Genomic DNA, 21,070 nt, shown 5'->3' with positions numbered 1-21,070 from the left:
GCTGACTCATTCTCTCTCTCAGATAGATAAATAAAATCTTTAAAAATTACAAGAAACAAAACAGGTGAACTTAGGGAAGGGGAAAAATAAGATTAAAAAAGAGGGAGACAAGCCATAAGAGGCTCTTAACTATGGAAAACAAACTGAGGGTTGCTAGGGCAAGGAGAAGGTTGGGGAGGTGGTGTAATTGGGTGACAGACATTACGGAAGGCACGTGATATAATGAGCACCAGGTATTATATGCAACTGATGAATCACTAAATTCTACCCCTGAAACTAATGATATAGTCTTCTATTAACTAAATTGAATTTAAAATATAATTATAAAAATATATATGTCAAAACTTCACAGAACAACTTTTATGTATATACAGTTTATTTGGGTGTAAATTAGATAACTTTCGGTCTAATGCTGACGGAAAGCCCTCTACAGTTTCCTGTTTCCTTCAGAGTAAATGCTCAAATCCTTACGTTGGATTACAAGGCCCTATATCATTCACTCCAACTTTACTTTTTTAATATTTTCTTTGATGCCCACCCCCTTGCTCTTTCTGCTTACCCAACTGACAGTCCCTCCAGATTACAAAACATGTTAGGTATGTTTCTATTACCCAGTGGGTATTTCCCTTTGTCTGGAGTACTTTTCTTTCAGATACCCTCTATTTTCTTCATGCTGCCTTCTTTTTTTTTTTTTTTTTAAGATTTTATTTATTTATTTGACAAAGAACACAAGTAGGTAGAGATGCAGGCAGAGAAAGTGAAGGAGGGAAGCAGACTCCCTGCTGAGCAGAGAGCGAAATGCGGGGCTCGATCCCAGGACCCTGGAATTATGATCTGAGTCGAAGGCAAAGGCTTTAACCCACTGAGCCACCCAGGCGCCCCTTCTTGCTCCCTTCTTTAACGTGCCCCGACCAGCCCTCCCTCAGTACTCCTGATTCTTCCTGTTCTACTTTCTATAGTATTTGTCATCTTCTTACCTTCAGTTAACTTATTTACTGTATTTTTTTCCATTACTAGAATTATGCTTCAGCGGGGTAGGTTGTTTTGTCTTTCATTTGCTTATGTTTGTGCCTGACCCAAAATAGGGGCTCCTGCGTGGCTCAGTTGGTTAAGCATCCGACCCTTGGTTTCTGCTCAGGTCATGATCGTGGATCAAGCTCTGCACTCAGTGGAGAGTCTTCTCTCTCTCTCTCTCTCTCTCTCTCTCTCTCTCTCCCTCCCACCCCACTTATGGGGTCTCTCTTATTAAAATATATCTATCTTAAAAAATATTTGTTAACATTTATTACTCTGTTTTTCCTGCTGTTTTTGAAGTTTGATACTGTTTTGTATTTTCACCTAGGATTCTTTTTTAAAGATTTTACTTAATTATTTGAGAGAGAGAGAGAACGAGCAGGGGGAGGGAGAGGGAGAAGCAGACTCCCTCCTGAGGCGAGAGCCAATGTAGGGCTCGATCCCAGGACCCTGAGATCATGCTCTGAGCCAAAGGCAGATGCTCAGCCAACTGAGCCACCCAGGCACCCCTCATCTAGGAATTTTAACTTTCATACTTACTTTATTAAAATCTAAACTGATACTGTCCCTTTTCCTTACATAATATAAAAATTTTAGGGCACTTTAATTCCTTTTACTTCTTTTACCTTTTCCTAACTCATGATATTATTGTTATGTTTTAAAATTTTTTATTTTAATCTGATGATTTGTTAGTATTGTTTTATGTAATAAATATTCACTTAGATCAAGCCATACATGACTGTAGACTTTTTATTCCTTCTTACAATTCAGATATGCCATCTAGGTTCACTTACCTTCTGTCTAAAGGATATACTCTAGTATTCATTAGGGAAGTCCATGGTAGCATACTTGAAGTTTTCATTTGTTCAAAAATGTCTTTATTTTGTTGTCAATTTTATTTTATTTTACTTTATTTTTTTAAGCTTAATTTGTTTTTTAGTAATCTCTACACCCAATGTGGGGTTCAATCTCATGACCCTGAAATCAAGAATCACGTGCTGTCCTGAGTGAGGCAGCCAGGCACCCCTGCTGTCAGCTTTAAAAGATAGTTTTCCTACCACAGAGTTCTAGATATTTCTAGATATAAAATATATATCTAGGTATATTTATTGTTCTTTTCAGTCAGTGTATTAAATCATTTGATGATGTCTGGTTTTCATTTTTGCTCTTAGAAAGTCAGCTGTATCAACCAAACTACTGCTTTTTTCTCTCCAGTTATTCTTCAGATATTTTCTTCATCTTTGATGTCTTGTAGTTTCAGTGTGATGTGTCTAAGGATTTATTTACTCTGATTGGAGCTTTCTTGGGCTTCTTGATTTGATGGATTGTTGCCTTTTATCGGTTCTAGAAATTATCTTTTCATATATTTTCCCTTCTCACTGTTTCTTTTCTTTGTAGAACTTTGATTTGACCTGTTATACTGTCTTACTGTATTTTGAGTGTCTCTTTTTCATATTTTCTGTTTCTTTATTTCTCTAAGCTCCATTCTGGATAATTCCTTAGGGCCTAACTTTGATCTTACAAGTGGTCTCTAAGCTATTGCTAATCTAATCTAATCTGTTGTTAAATTTGTCCAGTAATTTAGAGTTTAATAATTGTGTTTTTCATTTCTAGAAATTTTATTTTGTTCTTTTTTTAAGTGTCTCCTGCCCTTCAGATATTTTTTGGCATATCTTTTATTTCTTCAAGTGTACTATTTAAAATCTTCATCTGATAATTCATTTTTTTTTTAAAGATTTTATTTATTTGAGAGAGCGAATGAGAATGAATGAACATGAGAGGGCTAAGGTCAGAGGGAGAAGCAGACCTCTTGCTGAGCAGGAAGCCTGATGTGGGACTGGATCCCGGGACTCCAGGATCATGACCTGAGCTCAACTGAGCCACCCAGGCGCCCCTCATCCGATAATTCTTATGTCTGAAATCATAGCATTTGTGTCTCTGTTAGATTTTTTTTTTCTTCCCTCCTTCCCTCCATCCCTCTTCTTTCCTTTCCTATCCTATCCTCTCCTCTCTCCCTCCCTTCCCTTCCCTCCCCTCTCCTTTCTCTCTCTCTCTCTCTTTCTTTCTTGTATTCATTTTACTTAGAGAATTAATTACATGAGTTCTTTGAGTCTTGGGATTGTGGTATGCTCCTCCAGAGAGAATTTGTCTGAAACACTAAAGGCTCTGCGTTTGGGAGCAAACGCAGATTTAGACCATTTCAGTCTAAATCCACAACTTTATTTTTTATTTTGGATTCCTAAGAAATGTGAATTTGAGCTGCAAATTGGCAGAGCTTGCATTTGGTTAGAACTTTTCAGAAATGCATTTGGTTAGAACTTTTCAGAAATTTTTTTGTTCCTTCTTTGCTAGACACAAAGACACCTTTTCTTACAGTCTTCTCTGAGGGTGAGATGGGTAGGTTATTTAGGCATACACTTTTAGATTAATGCCATAAAGATCGCCTATTGACTTCCTTCCTTGAGCCAATCCTAGAATTTGCATCTTATCTACTACCCTTTGAGGCTGACAAAACCAAAGCTCTGTTTTTTGGTATAGGTTTTTTACCTGGTTATTCTTTTTTTTTTTTTAATTATTTTTTTAATTAACATATGATATATTATTTGTTTCAGGGGTACAGATCTGTGATCCATTAGTCTTATACAATTCTCAGTACTCACCATAGCACGTACCTTCCCCAGTGTCCATCACCCAGCCTTCCCTCCCTTACACCCCCTGACCTGGTTATTCTTTATCATTTTGTCAGCTGTTAGATTTTTTTAAGATCTTTTCACTCTTTCATTGGGCATTTTCTGCATTAAGGATAGTCTATATTATTTAATCTGCCACTGTATTCACATTATCTAAAAAACACTGTGGTTGTGCTTTTTTTTTTGGTAGTACACACTCTTCATAATATTTTAAATGGCTTTATAGGTTAGAAAGTGACTCATGAGTTATTTAATCATTCTCCAATTTGGACATTAAGCTTTTTTCTTTAGGGTTTTGCTATTAAGAATATTACTGAAAAATGATTTCATTGGTAAAAATATTCACAATTTTTATTGCCTTAATTCCTGTTGTGATGGTACATTTTCCAAATGTAAAATATCTATTCTTGGTCATTCAAATCTTGAGTCTTTATAAAGGTTTGTATAATATTTTCATAAAGATACTAATTCATTGTCTCTAAAGGTTACTTTGCTAAAATGCTTCTGTGTCTACTGGAGGAGTATATATTAATGGAAACTGTCAATGATACTTCTGTCAGGTTGTTTTTTTTTTAAAAGATTGATTTATTTAGGGGCGCCTGGGTGGCTCGGTGGGTTAAAGCCTCTGCCTTCGGCTCAGATCATGATCCCAGGGTCCTGGGATCGAGCCCCGCATCGGGCTCTCTGCTCAGCGGGGAGCCTGCTTCCCCCTTTCTCTCTGCCTGCCTCTCTGCCTACTTGTGATCTCTCTCTGTCAAATAAATAAATAAAATCTTAAAAAAAAAAAAAGATTTATTTATTTATTTCACAGACAGAGATCACAAGTAGGCAGAGAGGTAGGCAGACAGAGGAAGAGAAGCAGGCTCCCCGCTGAGCAGAGAGCCCGATGCGGGGCTCGATCCCAGGACCCTGGGATCATGACCTGAGCCGAAGGCAGAGGCTTTAACTCACTGAGCCACCCGCCCCACTTTTGTCAGGTTTTAACAAATGTTCTTATTAATCATATTTTACTTGGAGGAAATTACTTAAAATTTATCCCTGTTAATTGTTTGACAATTCTTTTTTTCATTGCTATTTTTAGCATTCTGTGATACTTCCCTCAAAATCTTTCCTTATTTAAAAAAGATTTTTTTCCCTTCTCTAAAACCTACCACTAGTCTTCTGCCCCACAACCTCACAACCCCCCCCCCCCATAGCCATCTGTTATTAGTTTTTTTGTGTTTTAAAAATCCTCCTTGGGGCGCCTGGGTAGCTTAGTTGGTTAACGTCTACCTTTGGTTCAGGTCATGATCCCAGGGTCCTGGGATCAAGACCTGCATCAGCTCCCTGCTCAGGGGAGCTCTGCCTGCCCCCTCCTCTGTCAAATGAATAAATAAAATCTAAAAACAAAAACAAAAAAACCTCCTCACCCCCCGCACATCTCAGTGGTTTATAGCAATTAACATTTATTTCTCTCACTCTACTGACATTTATGCAGCTGTGAATCCGTTCTTGCAACAGCCTTTCACGTGTATTTCACATGTATCCAGGGCTCAGGCCGAAAGTGTCACCGCATTTGAGAAGTGACATTCTTGTGGCAGAGAGTAAAAAAATAGGAGAGCTAGTGTAAACCCATAGTGCCTCTCGAAGCTTCTGTGTAGAGAGGGTGGTATATGTCATATCTGTGTACTCACATGATTTTAAGTGCAGTGGGAATTGCATAAAAATATGTGGTACTGGGGACGCCTGGGTGGCTCAGTTGGTTAGGCATCCAGCTCTTGATTTCAACTTAGGTCATGATCTCAGGATGGTGAGATCGAGCTCCTCATCAGCTCTATGCTGCAGGTGGAACCTGCTTAGGATTCTCTCTCCCTCTCTCTTTCTCTTAAAAACAAGTGTGGTATTTAAGTCACAGTACTAGCCAGAGTATATCACAGAAGGGACAAGTAAATACTTGTCAACAGTAATACAGTCTGCTGTATCTCTCATGTTTAACTTTCTGGTGTAAATTTTCGTAATTACTCATATCCATATTGAAGCTTCTTTGTGAAGTCTTCCTTTATGCTTTAAATATAGTTATTTCTGTTTTAAAAATGAATCATTTTATCTGTGATCTTGAATGTACTTAATGTAAGTTTATCAAGAACAGATTCTTGTCTGCTTTGTTCTGCTTCCTCAGCAAGAGAAGAATGCTTGACTCACAATGTGCTTTCAGTAAATGTTATGTTTCTCCTCTATTTCATCACTTCTGTCACTTACCTCATTTTTTCTATTTTCATTCATTGTCAGTTTTCCTTGCTTGCTCTATCCCTGAAGTCTCTTAATGACTATATATTTTCTTTATTTTAATAAATCATAACTGCATATTTAAGGAATTCTGTTAACTCTTTTTAAAGAAGAGAATAAACTTTTTGAGCTTTTAGCTCCTCTGGAGAATATAGCCTACGTATTTCTTCCCATAAAATGCTCATCACCCTCTCATTAAAAAGAGAAAAGCAACACTCCCCTTGACTCTTAAAATCTGACTACTCACTATTGTTCTAAAATTTCTTTACTTCTTACATTTCTCATTCTCTTTGACTTTTATTGAGCCCCTACCCACTTAAATGCTATTCCTCTAGATCCTGAGAAATTATAATTCACCGTTCTGTTTTTTCTTTCTAAATCTGTTCTCTTTTTTCTTAAAATATTCTTCCTTCCTCTACCACTTAAATGTACTATTACTCCCAGGTTCTATTTTTTTTTAATATTTTATTTATTTATTTGACAGAGAGAGATCACAAGTAGGCAGAGAGGCAGACAGAGAGAGAGAGAGAGAGAGAGGAGAAAGCAGGCTCCCTGCCAAGCAGAGAGCCCGATGCGGGACTCAATCCCAGGACCCTGAGATCATGACCTGAGCCGAAGGCAGAGGCTTATTAACCCACTGAGCCACCCAGGCGCCCCCCAGGTTCTATTTTTAACTCTCCATTTTTTGTCTTCTCTTGTATGTATGTGTTTCTTAGGGTGCATGCTCAAGCAGGAGGGAGGGGGAGTAGGGAGGAGCAGCAGAAGGAGAGGGCCAGAGAGAATCTTAAGTAGGCTCCATCCAGCATGTGGGGCTGGATCTCAGGACCCTGAGATCTTGACCTGAGCTGAAATCATGAGTCAGACCCTTAACCAGTGGAGCCACCCCAGGCACCCCATCCTTGTCATTTTTAGTAGAACTCTCATTCATGTGGTTTTCACATTTGTTTCTACATAGATGATTTATGAATCTGTGTCTTAACACTAGTTAATTTCTGAATTTGCTTATTTCCACTTGTGTCTTGCCATCACCTCAATCTTGACATGTCCAAAACCAAATTGTTTCCTACTAGTATTGATTCCTCCTGTTGGAACTAACTCCTGTTTCTGTTGCTGGTGCATAGTCACCAGGCTTCTGAAAGGAAAGGGAAGGATACCAGCATTTGTTTGGCATCTGGGATACACTAAGCACTGTGCTTTTCAATTACATCATGTCCAGCTCAGGTTTTATCTCCTGAGAAACCTTCAAACAATCACAGTGGATCCTCTGTGATCCCTTCTTAGACCACTTATAGTATTTTGTGTTTAAACCACTAGATCCTCAGTATATAAATCTCCAATAATTTATATTTTTTGTTTGTAAGCCTTTCAAAAACAGGGATTTTAATTTCGTATTTCTTTTCATCAAAACAGTACTCTCTAGGTACAGTACATTTTAATAAATATTTGACATTTTTCACAGAGAAACTGTGCTCTCAATAAGGGCTCTCAACCTCAGTAACAAAATTAAAAAAATGAAAATGAAATAACCAGTAACACAAAACTAAACAGCAAAGCTGGACTCGTGAACCTCGGACCCAGCTGAAAGGGGTTAGTCTCTAGAAGGGGCAGAGGCTCTTTACGTATACATTAAGAAGCACCTGTTGAACAAATCTTAACAGTATCTCTTTATGAATAATATACCATCTTGAGGTTTTTTTATATTGCTTTGATAACCATATTTATAGAGGTAGAATTATTTACTTTAGCTTCTCTTCCCCCACTAGGTGCACCAGGTATAATTTCTTCACCCTATGCAGGGGCAGCTGGATTTGCCCCAGCCATTGGATTTCATCAAGCTACAGGTGATTTTTTTAAAGTTGAATTTGAAATGGCTTTGTCATCATCTATATGTTCTAGGAACTTATCAAGATGAAAAATAGCACCATATTCGAAGGATTTACAATAAAAGGGTTATGTATATCAACCATAGAAGTGGCTCATCGTAGGGATTCCTGGGTGGCTCAGTCGGTTAAGCGTCTGCCTTTGGCTCAAGTCATGATCCCAGAGTCCTGGAATTGAGTCCCACACTGGGCTCTCTGCTCAGCAGGGAGCCTGCTTCTCCTTCTGTCTGCTGCTCTCCGTGTCTGTGCTCTCTCTCTAACAAATAAAATGAATAAAATCTTAAAAAAAAAAAAAAAAGTGGCTCATCATATGATGCTCAGCTTCCTTGTCCTTATGAATAATTCCCTGTGGTTCCATTTCCAGCCCCCCAGGTTCCAGTGTATGTTCTGTATCATTTATATTATTGGTACAGATTATGATAGGTTGACTGTATTAAGTAACCTTACATTTGCCCTTTAAATTCCTGTATAAAATGTATAAACTGCTTATGTCTTTGCTGATAAGCTTATCAATTGTCCAAATGTTGGACAGACCTGTGTCTTACTTAATTTGTGTTCTTAATGCCTTTGATGGCATTCAGTACATTCTATGCAGTCAGTAAACACTTCAGTTATTTTTGTAAAAGATTTTATTCATTTATTTGAGAGAGGGAGAGAGAGAGAAAGAGCATGACTGGGGTGAGGGGCAGAGGGAGAAGCAGACTCCACACTGAGCAGGGAGCACAATGCAGGGCTCAATCCCAAGAACCTGAGACCATGACCTGAGCCAAAAGCAAACACCCAATAGCCTGAGCCACCTAGGTACCCCAGTAAATATGCAAATTAATAAATATTTACTATACAGCATATTTGTAAATCCTTTTTTATGTCACTGATAGTTTCAGAGGATTGCCATAGAGAGTACACATGCTGCTTGTAGTAGGGGATATATAGTTTTTAGCTAATAGAGATAATTAAGAGATAGCAGTTGGTTAATATTTTGATAATGACTTCTCACTCTTCCAAATAGTAAGTGAAATGAATTTGATCATAACTTAAGGAAAAGAAGAAAAATTACTTTATGGTTTTGTCTCCAGTGCCTAAAGAAAACACGGAGGTTGCTGATTAAAAGTGATACAGTGTTAATCCTGGTGTACTTATTACATTTCCAGTTTCCAACTGATTAATGAGTATAACTCTGTTTTAAATTGCAACATAGATCCTTTCTGTACTAATCTTTACATTTCTGTCCCTCCAATTTTGGGAATTTTAAGTACTCTCTGATGGAGAGTATGACATGTGACTAAAAGGGAAAGAATAATAAGGTTGACATTTAAGTTTTATGTTTTTGGTGGTTATAAGTCATCTTAATGTATGTCTAATTAAATGAATATTCTACCTATTCCATTAAAATGGAGGCATTATACATTATTTTTATTTATTTGAAGCTCCCCAAAGTTTAATTGATAAACATTTAGAAGTAGTGATGTAAGGTTTCCTTCATTTTAGATAGTTCTTTTTCACACACTATGTGTAAATCACTATAGACATTAAGAAGGAGAAAAAATGGCATAAAGGGGACTCCTGAGTTGCTAAGACTTAAGCTTTAGTAGGGGGATAGATACACACTACACACTTGGTGTAGCCAAATTGTACTGTTGGTGATATAGAATAAATCTACAAAAGTTATTCAGAAGTTGCAGAGTTGGATTGGAGGGATATGGGAAGAAGCCATGTGAAAGACCACTGAATAAAGATTTCATGGAAAAGTATCCAGCCTGAGAAAGTGGTCTGTAGAGTTTTAAAGCTCAGCAGGACAATGATAGTAATGACCTTATTAGATTGTCAAGCCGAATAGTCTGAAGTAAACTATGTTGCAGCTTAATTATGTGATTTGTGGCAAAGTGGTCAGACTCTATAATAAGGAATTTTGAGCTTAAAGAATCAATAAATATCATTAAGGAACTGGTTCATTTTACATAAACTAGAGATTTTACCTTAGTTAAGCTGAGAACACAAATAGTGGGACCTTCTGAAACAGTGTCAGAAGTGGGACACTTCTGAAAAGTGTGTTATTTTAAGCATAATGTGTAGTGTCAGTATTCCAGTATTATTGGAAGTCTGCTTCTCCCTCTCCCTCTGCCTTATCCCCCTGCTTCTTCTCTGTCTCTCTCGCTCTCAAATGAATAAACAAAATATTAAAAATATTTTATTTTTATTTTTTGGTAGAAACCAAATGAAAAACTACACCTACCCTATAGGGATGTGCTAGAATGTATCTCTTTCAAGAAAAGGAATACTTGCAGTTGATATACCCTCCAGAAGCCTCATGGCTTTAAGACTAGTGAATTCTGTTGCACTGCAAAACATTGTGTTACAAATAATACAGAGTATGATGATGTCAAAGAATAAGGAACTTGACTCCTAGACTAACTCTGTAGGGCAGGAAACTGGCCTTTGATATCCTTATGGTAGATTTGACACATTTTCTTCTATATTTTTGCTTTCATCTTCATTTATTTACTTAAGATATATCCAGTGTTGTAATTCCCCAGATAACCAATATATGAAATGCTTTTGATGTTTTAAAAAGGATTATCAGTCCCAGCTGTTCCTGGAGCTCTGGGCCCTCTCACAATCACCTCCTCTGCTGTCACTGGAAGGATGGCTATTCCTGGGGCTGGTGGTATACCAGGAAATTCTGTTCTGCTTGTCACCAATCTCAATCCTGATGTGAGTTTGAAAGTATTATATAATTTTAGTCTTTTAGGCAGCGGAATAGTAGGGAGTGGGGTTATATTCAAATGAAAATGTTTACGTTTGTTTCAAGGATTTTTATTAAAGTTTATCACTAGTATATATAGGAAAATATAAAATCAATGCTTTAAACAAAGTCAACTGCTGTTTTTACAGGTAAACTTCCTTTAAATTTTTACTTGGACACTTATAATTTGTGTTATCCTTTTCAAACAGCTTATCACACCACATGGGCTTTTTATCCTGTTTGGTAAGTTCTTCTTTGCTCTTTTTGATGTCTGTGGTGTGGATTAAATATATTTCATCATTCAGTAATATTTATCAGTTATCTCTATGTGCCAAGTAGTGTATTTGACACTGAGGGTAGAATAGGAAGTAAGACTTAGTAATTACAGTTACAGTAGAGTTTTATAAAAAGGGAAATAGAGATTGTAATGGGAACATGGAGATGGGAGACCTAACCTAGCTGAGGGAATCAAAGATGGTGTACCAAAAGAAATGATAGTTAAGCTGACTTGTGAAAAATGAGTAAGCATTAGCTAGCCAGAAAGAAAGGGCAAGTGTCATTTCCCAGATACTAGCAGTAGATGAAAGGGCTCCTAGAACATGGAAGTGAAGGAACCCCCCCCCCCCCAGTGGAAAGTATAGGGGAGGCACATGTGCAATATGGGCAAGGTCATAGGAAGAGCTTTATAAACTAAATTAAGGAGCTTGATTTTGAACCTAAGAACAGTGGGAAACCATTGAATAGTTTAAAGCAGGCAAGAGGTCAGATGAAATTCAAGTTTTAAAAAATGAGATTGAGGTTTTAAAAGGTCTCCAGACCTTCTAATATGTTCTTCTCTCAGTTAAAAAAAAAAAAAAATTAGCATGTACTCCTAACTTATATATGATTATTTATAAACTTTATCCATCTTTCACTGTACTCATGTACAGTATAATATGTACAAATATAAGAGCAATACAATAAGTAATACAATAAGTCAGCATTTTAAAGCTTTTTACTGATGAAAATTTTCATAAAAAACTAACATATAGTGAGAAGTATGATTTAACATGCTTTGTTATTTTCAAAAATCTTTTCCATTTTGATTTAGTATTCCTGGATGATTCCAAATTCACTTTATTTTAGTACTTGATCTTAATGTTTGTCATAACTAAGAAAGATAGCTCATAAAGACAAGTGATTTTAGTGGAAATGTTTCATTGTCACTGTGCCTAATTAAGTATGATACTAATATTTCAGTCTAATCCACTTACTTTTGTTTTACGTACCTAGAGAAGCTCCATTTTTTCTCTTGTTAAATTGGTTGATGTCGAAAACTGTTGGCATTAGAATTTTTTTAAGCAGATGGGTTTAAAACTCACTGGTACTCTTTATTTGGAAGTTTTATTAGGATGGAAAATTGTTTCAAAATTTTGAGTGGATAATTGAATTTTTAAACAGTCTTTTTGAGATAGAATTTATAATCCTACAGTTCACCTGCTTCAGGTATTATTACATCATTGATTTTTAGTAAATTTACATTGTTTTACACTCTTTACCACAGTCCAGTTTTAGAACATTTCCATCACCCCACAGAGATCCCTCATACTCATTGGAATTACTTTGGAAGTTTTTATTCATGACACGTTCATGTAATTTTCAATAACAAAATTAGATATTAATGATAAATTTTCACATGTCTCTTTAATAGCTAAAGTACATTCTTTCTAAAAGCTAATTTCTTATTCGTTTAAAAAAATGTCACCCTCGGCTTTCAAATTGTATGTTATTTTTTAAAGAATATTTGTTTCAGATACTCACCATTTCTAAGAAGGACAGCATGTTTGGAATGCTTGTCTTTTTGTTTTAAATCTAAGTTCAGTTGCTCTTAGGTGCTTGCCCACAAGATAACCAGCACTCTTGTGTGCCTTGAAGATTTTCAGTTATTCTCTCATCACATTACAAAGTATGATCATGGTGCTACTCGCTTAAGGTTCTTATTTTTATTATATTGGTGATACACTGTCGCATATAAACTGCAATGTATTTTGGTATACTGAATTTTAAAAAGAGAGAATATTCTTCTTATAGAAATTTCTGCCTGTAATGTCATGTATATATTAAAAATTAGTAAGGTGTAGTTTTTCATATTGGCTCATATAAGCAAATCAGTATAAATATGAGTTTGATTATTTTCCCCCTACATCCCAATGAATCATTTTGCCAGTCCTTCGGAATATGGGATCCACTTTGGGGAAGACAGGAATTGGGGTCAGTTAGAAGGCTATTAGGATAGTTCAGGTGTGAAATGATGATGGCAGTTTTGATGGTAATGAGGATGGGAAGAAGTAGACAAATGTAAGAGATAATTTAGGCCATAAAGTCAATGGGTACTGGTGATTGATCAGATGTAAAATTTTAAGGAAAGGGAGAAATTAAAAGATGACTCCCAAGTGTCTGAATATGTGAATGATGATAATATTTATTAGCAGAGTTAGTGAACACTGGAAGCAGGGAGAAGAAAGAGGAGATGAATCTGTTTGGGATGTACTAAATTTGAAGTGTTTATGGGACATCCAAGTGAAAATGATTGATTGAGTAGATTAAAAGATCTGAAATAGAAGAGATACAAATTTGGGTTCACATGTGTGGAATTGCCCAGAGAATATATATAAGATGAGAAAAGAAGCCTTCTTTAAATGTATTTGTAATATTAAACATTACACAGTCAGGCATTAAGATTTTTAATAAAATTGTTTTTGTCTTTTCAATTAGGAGTATATGGTGATGTACATCGAGTGAAGATTATGTTTAATAAGAAAGAAAATGCTTTGGTTCAGATGGCAGATGCGAGTCAAGCTCAGCTAGGTACTGACGATTAATAATAGTAATGATAACCTGCCCCTTTTGTATGTGGATTTTCCTATAAAATAAACTTATAGGTAGTAGGAATATGATTTTACTGAAGAGTACCTCTTTATGCAAATGTCTTCATTATTATTTGGACCTGTTTATAGTTTAAGATTTAAAAATACTTATTACTGTTTGAAGTCTGAAGTTCATTCATCTATTTGAAAATATTGTTGATGTTTAGAACTTTGACTCTAGGGACACCTGGGTGGCTCAATTGGTAAAGCATCTGCCTTTGGCTTAGGTCATGATATCAGGGTCTTGGGATCAAGTTCCACATCCGGCTCCCAGCTCAGTGGGGAGTCCACTTCTCCCTCTGCCTGCCGCTCCCCCTGCTTGTGCTCTCTCTCTCTCTCTCTCTCTGACAAATAAGTGAATAAAAAGAACTTTGACTCTAGATTTTTCCATTAAATGTAAACTAATAAATGCAACTTGTTTTATTTAATTTTTGTTCGTTTATTTATTTGTTTTTCTTCCAAATTAAGTTTTCTGCAGTTATTTCATGACTTAAAAGTTTGTGCAAACTTCTTAATGATAGTGCAAGAAAATGGCATTCTGTGGTCTTATTGTTCATTGTTAAAGTGGCTGTTAAAAATATTACTACTTAACTGGGGTGCCTGAGTGGCTCAGTGGGTTAAGCCTCTACCTTCGGCTCAGGTCATGGTCTTGGGGTCCTGGGATCGAGCCCAGCATCAGGCTCTCTGCCCAGCGGGGAGCCTGCTTCCCTCTCTCTCTCTCTCTGCCTGGTTCTCTGCCTATTTGTGATCTCTCTCTCTCTCTCTGTGTCAAATAAATAAATAAAATCTTTATAAAAAAATCACTACTTAGATTTTTTAATTTAAAAAAAAAAAAAATGTGTTCCCAAGGGGAACCTGGCTGGCTCTGTTGGTAGAACATGCGACTCTTGATCTGAAGTTTGTGAGTTCAAGCGCCATGTTAGGCACTTAAAAAAAAAAAAAAAACAAAAAAAAAAACTGTTGCTTGAGAGTAAACTACCTTTATTCAGTAACCATTTCCTGAGCACTTGTTATGTTCTCTGCACTATGGAACTCTCTAGCACTCTGCTAAGAAGATGATTATTTTTTAAAGATTCCCTCTCTTCTATTATAGTCAAGTAAAGTCATTTAATACATTTCTGTATGTAAGAGTTTTTTAATTTAAAACCCTTTTAACCCTCATAACTGGCAATATAATCTTAAGTGACTAAATAAAAGGAATTTATGATAATTTAGACAAATTTTACAGTGACTCTATCTTAATACCCAGACTTTTCTTATTTTCTTCCTATATGCCAGCAATGAACCACCTGAGTGGACAGAGACTTTATGGAAAAGTACTTCGCGCTACACTGTCCAAACATCAGGCAGTTCAGCTTCCTCGAGAGGGACAAGAAGACCAAGGTCTAACTAAGGATTTTAGCAATAGTCCTTTGCATCGCTTTAAAAAACCTGGCTCTAAAAACTTCCAGAATATCTTTCCACCATCAGCTACCCTGCATCTTTCCAACATTCCGTATGTACCTAATTATTTATTATTCATTTAGATGATTAATTATGTTTTGAGAGAGGTAGAAACTCTGAAATTATTCTAATGTAGCAATTATCCTAGTCATTAATTTCTTGTGACATGGTTTATTTGCCATCATGTCTTAAGGTATATCTTTAGTCATACACTCTAAAAGTGAAAGGTAAAATTTCTTTCCATATAGGGAATTAGCAACTAGTTACCTCTCAGTTTTAAAAAGGCATTAAAATAAGTTTGTGCAGGGACACCTGGGTGGCTCAGTGGTTGGGCATCTGCCTCTTGGCTCAGGTCATGATCTCAGGGTCCTGGGATTGAGCCCTGCATCGAGCTCCACACTCAGTGTGGGGAGGGGTGCAGTCTGCTTGTCTCCCTCTCTCTGCCCCTCTCTCAGCTTGTACTGTCTCTCTAAAATAAATAAACAAATCTTTTCTAAAGAAAAGTTTGTATGGAAATATTCCATTGGTACATACTTGTTCATCTCTTTGTATAGAATTAAAGGATTAACGAGCATAGGAAAATCAAATCCTTTGTGTCTAAAAATATGGGGAAAATGAAGTTTCTAGTATTTATCTACAAGTTGCAAAGCCATATATATGAAAAAAATTGTTAAAGCCATGTATGTGTTAATTACTTAAAAGCTAAAAATTACTTTATTGTGACCACTCTTTGTTAAACAGTGTTGTAGTAGACTTGTTCTTTACTTATCTTCTAACTCAGGGATTAGCAAACTACAGCCCACAAGCCAAATCCATGTGTTTTTATATGGCCTGTGAGCTAAAATTGATTTTTACATTTTTAAATGGTTGGGGGGGGGTGGGAAGCAAAAGAGAAGTATTTTGTGATTTGAGAAAACTATATAAAATTCAAATTTCACCTTCCAAAAATGGTTTCAGGGCAGATAACCACACTCATTCATTTATATAGTGTCTGGTTGCTTTTGAGCTACAACAGGATAGCTGAATAGTTGCAGCAGAGACTCTGTGACCATTGTGTGGCCCTTTATAGAAAGCATCTTGTAATCCTTGATCTAATTCTTGAAATCCTTGACCTTTGAAGATGGCAGTTGTGTATAACTTATTCTAATACATGAAGAGGGAATGAACTTTGGAGAGGGTAGGGTAAAAGCTGTGGGATATGCTTGTATATGCCCGTGTGAGTGGAAATTGAAAGACTGAGGGAATGGAGAAGGGTGCAATTCTAGAACATTATTGAGAATGAGAATGGGGATGAATAGGAATAGAAAATAACCACTCAAAATAATGTGGAATGCTTAGGCTGCCAGCTAGTCTCTGGTTAGGCTACCTGAAGGAACCTTGAATCTGAACTGGACAGCAGCTCAAACCTCATGCCAGATAGGAAACTGGAGGAGTCACTTAAGGAAAAACTCGAGATTACATGGACTTAGAAATGTAGCAGCTAATCATTATGGAGTCAGGTAGAGGAACAACATACTTAGATACCAAGACAGACTCCTGTCATTGTTACCTTCTTAAATACATTATCTAGGGACTGGTCTCAGTTACAACATACAAAAGACGTGTAGGCAGAAGAGGGAAAGGACATTCATATGTTTTTGAACGTCTGCCACATTCTGGGCACCATGCTGGTAACTTACATGTGCTACCTCATTTAATCTCCATATAATAACCTTTTTTTAATGTGTAAGATATATATATATCATAAAATTGATCATCTTAATCATTTTTGAATGTGCTGTTCAGTGTACATTCACATTTTGTATTCCTGTTGTATAGCCATCACATCTGTCCCATCTACAGATCTTGTCATTATCCCAAACTGGAGCTCTCTACCTGTTGAACAATAATTCCCCATTTCCCTCTATACCCCAGTCCCTGGTAACGACTATTCTGTCTCTGTCAATCCATGCATAGTCAAGTCATTAGTTTCATTTATCAGTGAAACTGAGAGTCTCAGTTTAAGTACCTTACTCAGAGTCATATACCAATGAATGAGAAATAGAGTGTGAACATAGATCTGTCTCCCTGCAGATCCAGTCATTGTTCTACCATGCCATCCTTACTGTCTGTCATGAGATGAAATACAGTCTTCTTAAGACATTATGGCAGTTAAATCATCTCATAAGAAATTAGTGAAAGAGGAAAACTGCTGTGTTAGAATAATTTAGTCAGTTGACCCTTATGTGATAGGCCACTGTATTAGTTATCTACTGCTACATAACAGACTTCCCCAAAACTTAACAGCTTATCAAAATAGTAAATGTTTATTATCTCATATTGTTACTAAGAGCCAGGAATCCTGAAATGGCTTAGCTGGGTTGTTTGATTAAGAGTCTCTTGTAAATTTGAAGGCTTTATTGGGGCCAGAGGATCCACCTCCCAAGTAGTTAACTTACTTACGCCCTTAGTTGCTGACAGGCAGCCTCAGTTCCTTGCCACATGGTCTTCTCCATTTGGCTCAAGCGTCCCCATGAAATGGTAGCTGGTTTCTTCCAAAGCTAATAATTCAAGGAGGGCAGGATGGGAATTAGAATGTTTCTCAGCCTTAGAATTCAAACATGTCATTTCTACAGTACCGTAAAGGTTAGAGAGGACGTCTCTTTGTTATGGGAAAGGAGTATTTAAAGTCCTGAATACTAGGAGGCAATAATAATAGGGACCCACCTTAGAGCCTAGTTCCCATATACATGTATTCAGAATTACCCTAAAAGCCTTTGAAAATGTAGAACTCTGGTGGTCTAGAGCCAACAAGTCAGAACTGGGAAATAACTTTGGTAATATTAGAAGTAACTTTGGAGATCCATGAGTTAATTACTGAAGTCAGTCATATGGGTAATTATCCCTTTAAAAGAAATATAGATACATTTTTCTTTTTCTTCTTTTTCTTTATATACCTGCTTATATCTTATGCAAAAGATTTGAGACCAGAATACATTGCTGAGGACATGTATGTGTCAATCTTGAACATCTTTCGGGGTACTTTCGAATCGTGTCTTCATTGAATGGCTTTATTGTCTTTAAAATGTGAGATACTCTGGAGATTTGGCAGTTGTAGCAGTTAATCTTTGGTTCATGTGAGAATTTGGGCTAAGGTAGTTGATGCTCTCTCTCATGTTTTCACAGCCCTTCTGTCACAGTGGATGATCTGAAGAACCTTTTCACAGAAGCGGGATGTTCAGTGAAGGCTTTTAAATTCTTTCAGTAAGTCAGTGCTTTCAAGAAATACATTAACATTATTTAATGTGGTATGCAGATTTTTAAAGTACTTTAATGAAGTCTTTAGAGGGTTGGGAAGAATTGTAGGCAAACTGAATTCTATATACTTTTTGTTTCTTATATTATTTTCAGAAAAGATCGCAAAATGGCACTCATTCAGTTGGGATCTGTGGAAGAAGCAATCCAGGCCCTCATTGAGCTTCATAATCATGATCTTGGAGAAAATCACCACCTCAGAGTTTCCTTCTCAAAATCTACAATCTGATTTTTCTGTGAATTTTTCTCCTAAGACTGGACCATAATTTCAGTAAAACCTTCAGACATAGACTGAAGCAGCTCAAGACCAATTCTGCCTCTTTCACAAAAGTAACTCTGGTTTGATATTCAAGTATATACAGAAAATCAAGGGATATTCTTTTCTTTTTCTTCTTTTTTTCCATTTTTCCCCCCCTTGCCAGGATGTGATCAAAGGTTTGTTTTTCCTTTGTCCCATAGTTTCTATGAAAATAACCTTCAGGAAAAAAATTTTTTTTTTTTTTTTTTTCGATAATTTAATTCCCTGTACTAAGTTAGGTTTCAAGAGGACAGACTTTCTTTTAGTTTGGGTCCAGATCAGCCTTATAAAACATTTCTAAAATCCTTTGTACTTTGGAAAAATTTAAACATACAGACTTTTAAAATTACTTACAACCAGGTTTTTAACTTTATGATTCAGAAGTTCAACCCCTATAGGAAATTATGTTCACTTATAAATTATATTAATTATTTAGCATATATTGATAGGTATACACAAACAAATTGGGTTGTATTGGAAGAAAATTTATAAACTTGCATGTTTTCCTTCAATGGTTTCTTTTTTTCACTGTAGGACACTCCTTGGAATAATACATATCTTTAATTTTTTAAAACTATTTGGAGAAATGAAGTGTCTCAATTGTCCCCAAGGAAATTAAATAGAATCCAAGATCTATTAAGGTGTCAAAATAATTATTAGTTTTATTAGGAAAAATCATGGTTTAAATTTCAAAATGACACTATTTGCTGAGTAATATGATCTTGGAAAATTTAAAAAGAAAATCCTACTTATAAACTACTTTTTTATAATTGTTTTCAGAAAAAAAAAGTTTACAGTCTTAAGGAAAATATTCAGGTCTATCATATGGTTTGACAGATTTTTTAAAAGTTATTTTTGGTAAGGTCTTATTTTAGAAAAAAATTAATCTCAAGGGTTTTTTGTACCACTATAATCTCTAATACTTATTCAGAATTACTGTGTATTTACTTAATTTCTTATTATGTGCCTTATTATGTGCTTATGATATAATAGGTTAGAATTTTATCTAAATATCTTGAAAGCTATATCGTGGGCTTGGTGAGCATTTTGTTTTTCTTTCCCTGTTTTGGTAAGGATTTTAAAGTTTTTTCATTGCAATTTTAAGTGGTTTTCAATAAGTAATAGTTTTTATTCAAATTTTTGGTGCTTTGGTGCAGAGATGGGGTAGGGAAGGGTGAATGGTTTGGGTAATAACTCAGTGCACACCTGTAGGCCTCTTTACATTGTGACCAGTAGTGGTCGTGCAGTCCTTGACAGAGCATACCAGTTTGGTACTGTAAAATGCAGTCTCAGTTTCTGGATCTTGTCTAATCTTTCTCACTCATTAGAATTTGTCTCAGGATTACTTGGCTTTTCTCAGTTCTCAAGTGACATGCTTTTCTTTGTTACTATAACTTCATTACTGAGTGCCCTGCCTACATGGAATATGATGAGGTGGGGTCCTTTTTCATACTCTGTCCCTCTCTGTGGTTGAGTGTAAGAATACATTTTCATGTTGCTTCAGTGATTATATAATGTAAGATTACTTCTTTTTAATTAGAAACTTTACGTTCTTTAATTTTTTTCAGTGCTTGATCGGATTTTTTTAAGAAGCAGAGTTTAGTAAAGGGGTCATTTTTGTCCATCCTTTTTACAGTTTTTAGATCCTCAGAGTAGCTCATCTCACCTTCAAGAATTTCCATTTCTTTGCTATATTCCAACCATTAGCTTGAATGTTGAAAGATTATTTCAAAAAATTGGAGACTACAGGAAATACCATAGATTATTAAAAAGCAGAGGGGGCGCCTGGGTGGCTCAGTGGGTTAAAGCCTCTGCCTTCAACTCGGGTCATGATCTCAGAGTCCTGGGATCGAGCCCTGCATCGGGCTCTCTGCTCGGCAGGGAGCTTGCTTCCCCCTCTCTCTCTGCCTGCCTCTCTGCCTACTTGTGATCTCTCTCTCTGTCAAATAAATAAAATCTTTAAAAAAAAAAAAAAAAAAAAAAAAAAAGGCAGAATTCACTCAACACTGAGCAACAGGTAGTTGGTACATAGAATAGGAAGGAGGACACTAAATTGAAACCTTTCAAATGAATCCATTTTAGCATTGACTGAATAGATAGGCATAATCATTTATATAGTTTTTATTTTTTTCACTTAATGTGTTTTTACTAAAACACTTGAGTAAGGGGGGAGGGGAAAAAAACAAAAATTTTTTGAGAAATCTCCGAAAATTTGCTTCTTTTTTCCAAGCATACAAGGCACTATTATAATTGTCAGTGACACATTAAATTGGATTATTTTGTTTGCTTTGAGTTAGGAATTACTGTGTGATTTAATTCATGGTTCTCATAGCATTCAGTGTCAGTGTAGCAGATGGGAGATCATAATAGCATTGAATGTAATTTTGAAGTAGGGAATGGCCTTTAAATCTGAGACATTTGAATCCTTTTCAGGGAGTTTGTGTGAATGTGTGTGTGTGTGTGTGTGTGTGTGTAGATAAATATATATACATACATGCACTCTTCTGTGTTGTACATACATATGCACAGTACATACA

The 21,070-nt window shown here is 36.1% G+C and overlaps 1 protein-coding gene across 6 annotated transcripts in view; it reads left to right on the top strand.

The window, feature by feature from the left end:
* The window catches only part of LOC111145848 (polypyrimidine tract binding protein 3), a 115,872-nt gene extending 95,516 nt beyond the window's left edge, over window positions 1–20,356 (top strand). For 5 of the 6 annotated variants that reach the window (XM_022501117.1, XM_022501123.1, XM_022501119.1 and 2 more), the window contains 7 exons: window positions 7,733–7,810; window positions 10,422–10,561; window positions 10,802–10,835; window positions 13,347–13,439; window positions 14,777–14,993; window positions 18,107–18,184; window positions 18,332–20,356. In XM_022501117.1, coding sequence (XP_022356825.1) covers window positions 7,733–7,810; window positions 10,422–10,561; window positions 10,802–10,835; window positions 13,347–13,439; window positions 14,777–14,993; window positions 18,107–18,184; window positions 18,332–18,464 — 773 coding nt within the window. In that variant the 3' untranslated portion in view covers window positions 18,465–20,356. The remainder of the gene's footprint in view (window positions 1–7,732; window positions 7,811–10,421; window positions 10,562–10,801; window positions 10,836–13,346; window positions 13,440–14,776; window positions 14,994–18,106; window positions 18,185–18,331) is intronic. The other variant, XM_022501121.1, reaches the window with a different exon arrangement.
* Window positions 20,357–21,070: the final 714 nt, after the last annotated feature.

The sequence above is a fragment of the Enhydra lutris genome, unplaced genomic scaffold, assembly GCF_002288905.1.
Source record: "Enhydra lutris kenyoni isolate GAN:26980312 unplaced genomic scaffold, ASM228890v2 scaffoldscaffold13, whole genome shotgun sequence".
NCBI classification, from domain to species: domain Eukaryota; kingdom Metazoa; phylum Chordata; class Mammalia; order Carnivora; family Mustelidae; genus Enhydra; species Enhydra lutris.
The sequence above is the reverse complement of the archived record's forward strand: the minus strand, read 5'-3'. Positions and strand labels throughout refer to the sequence as shown.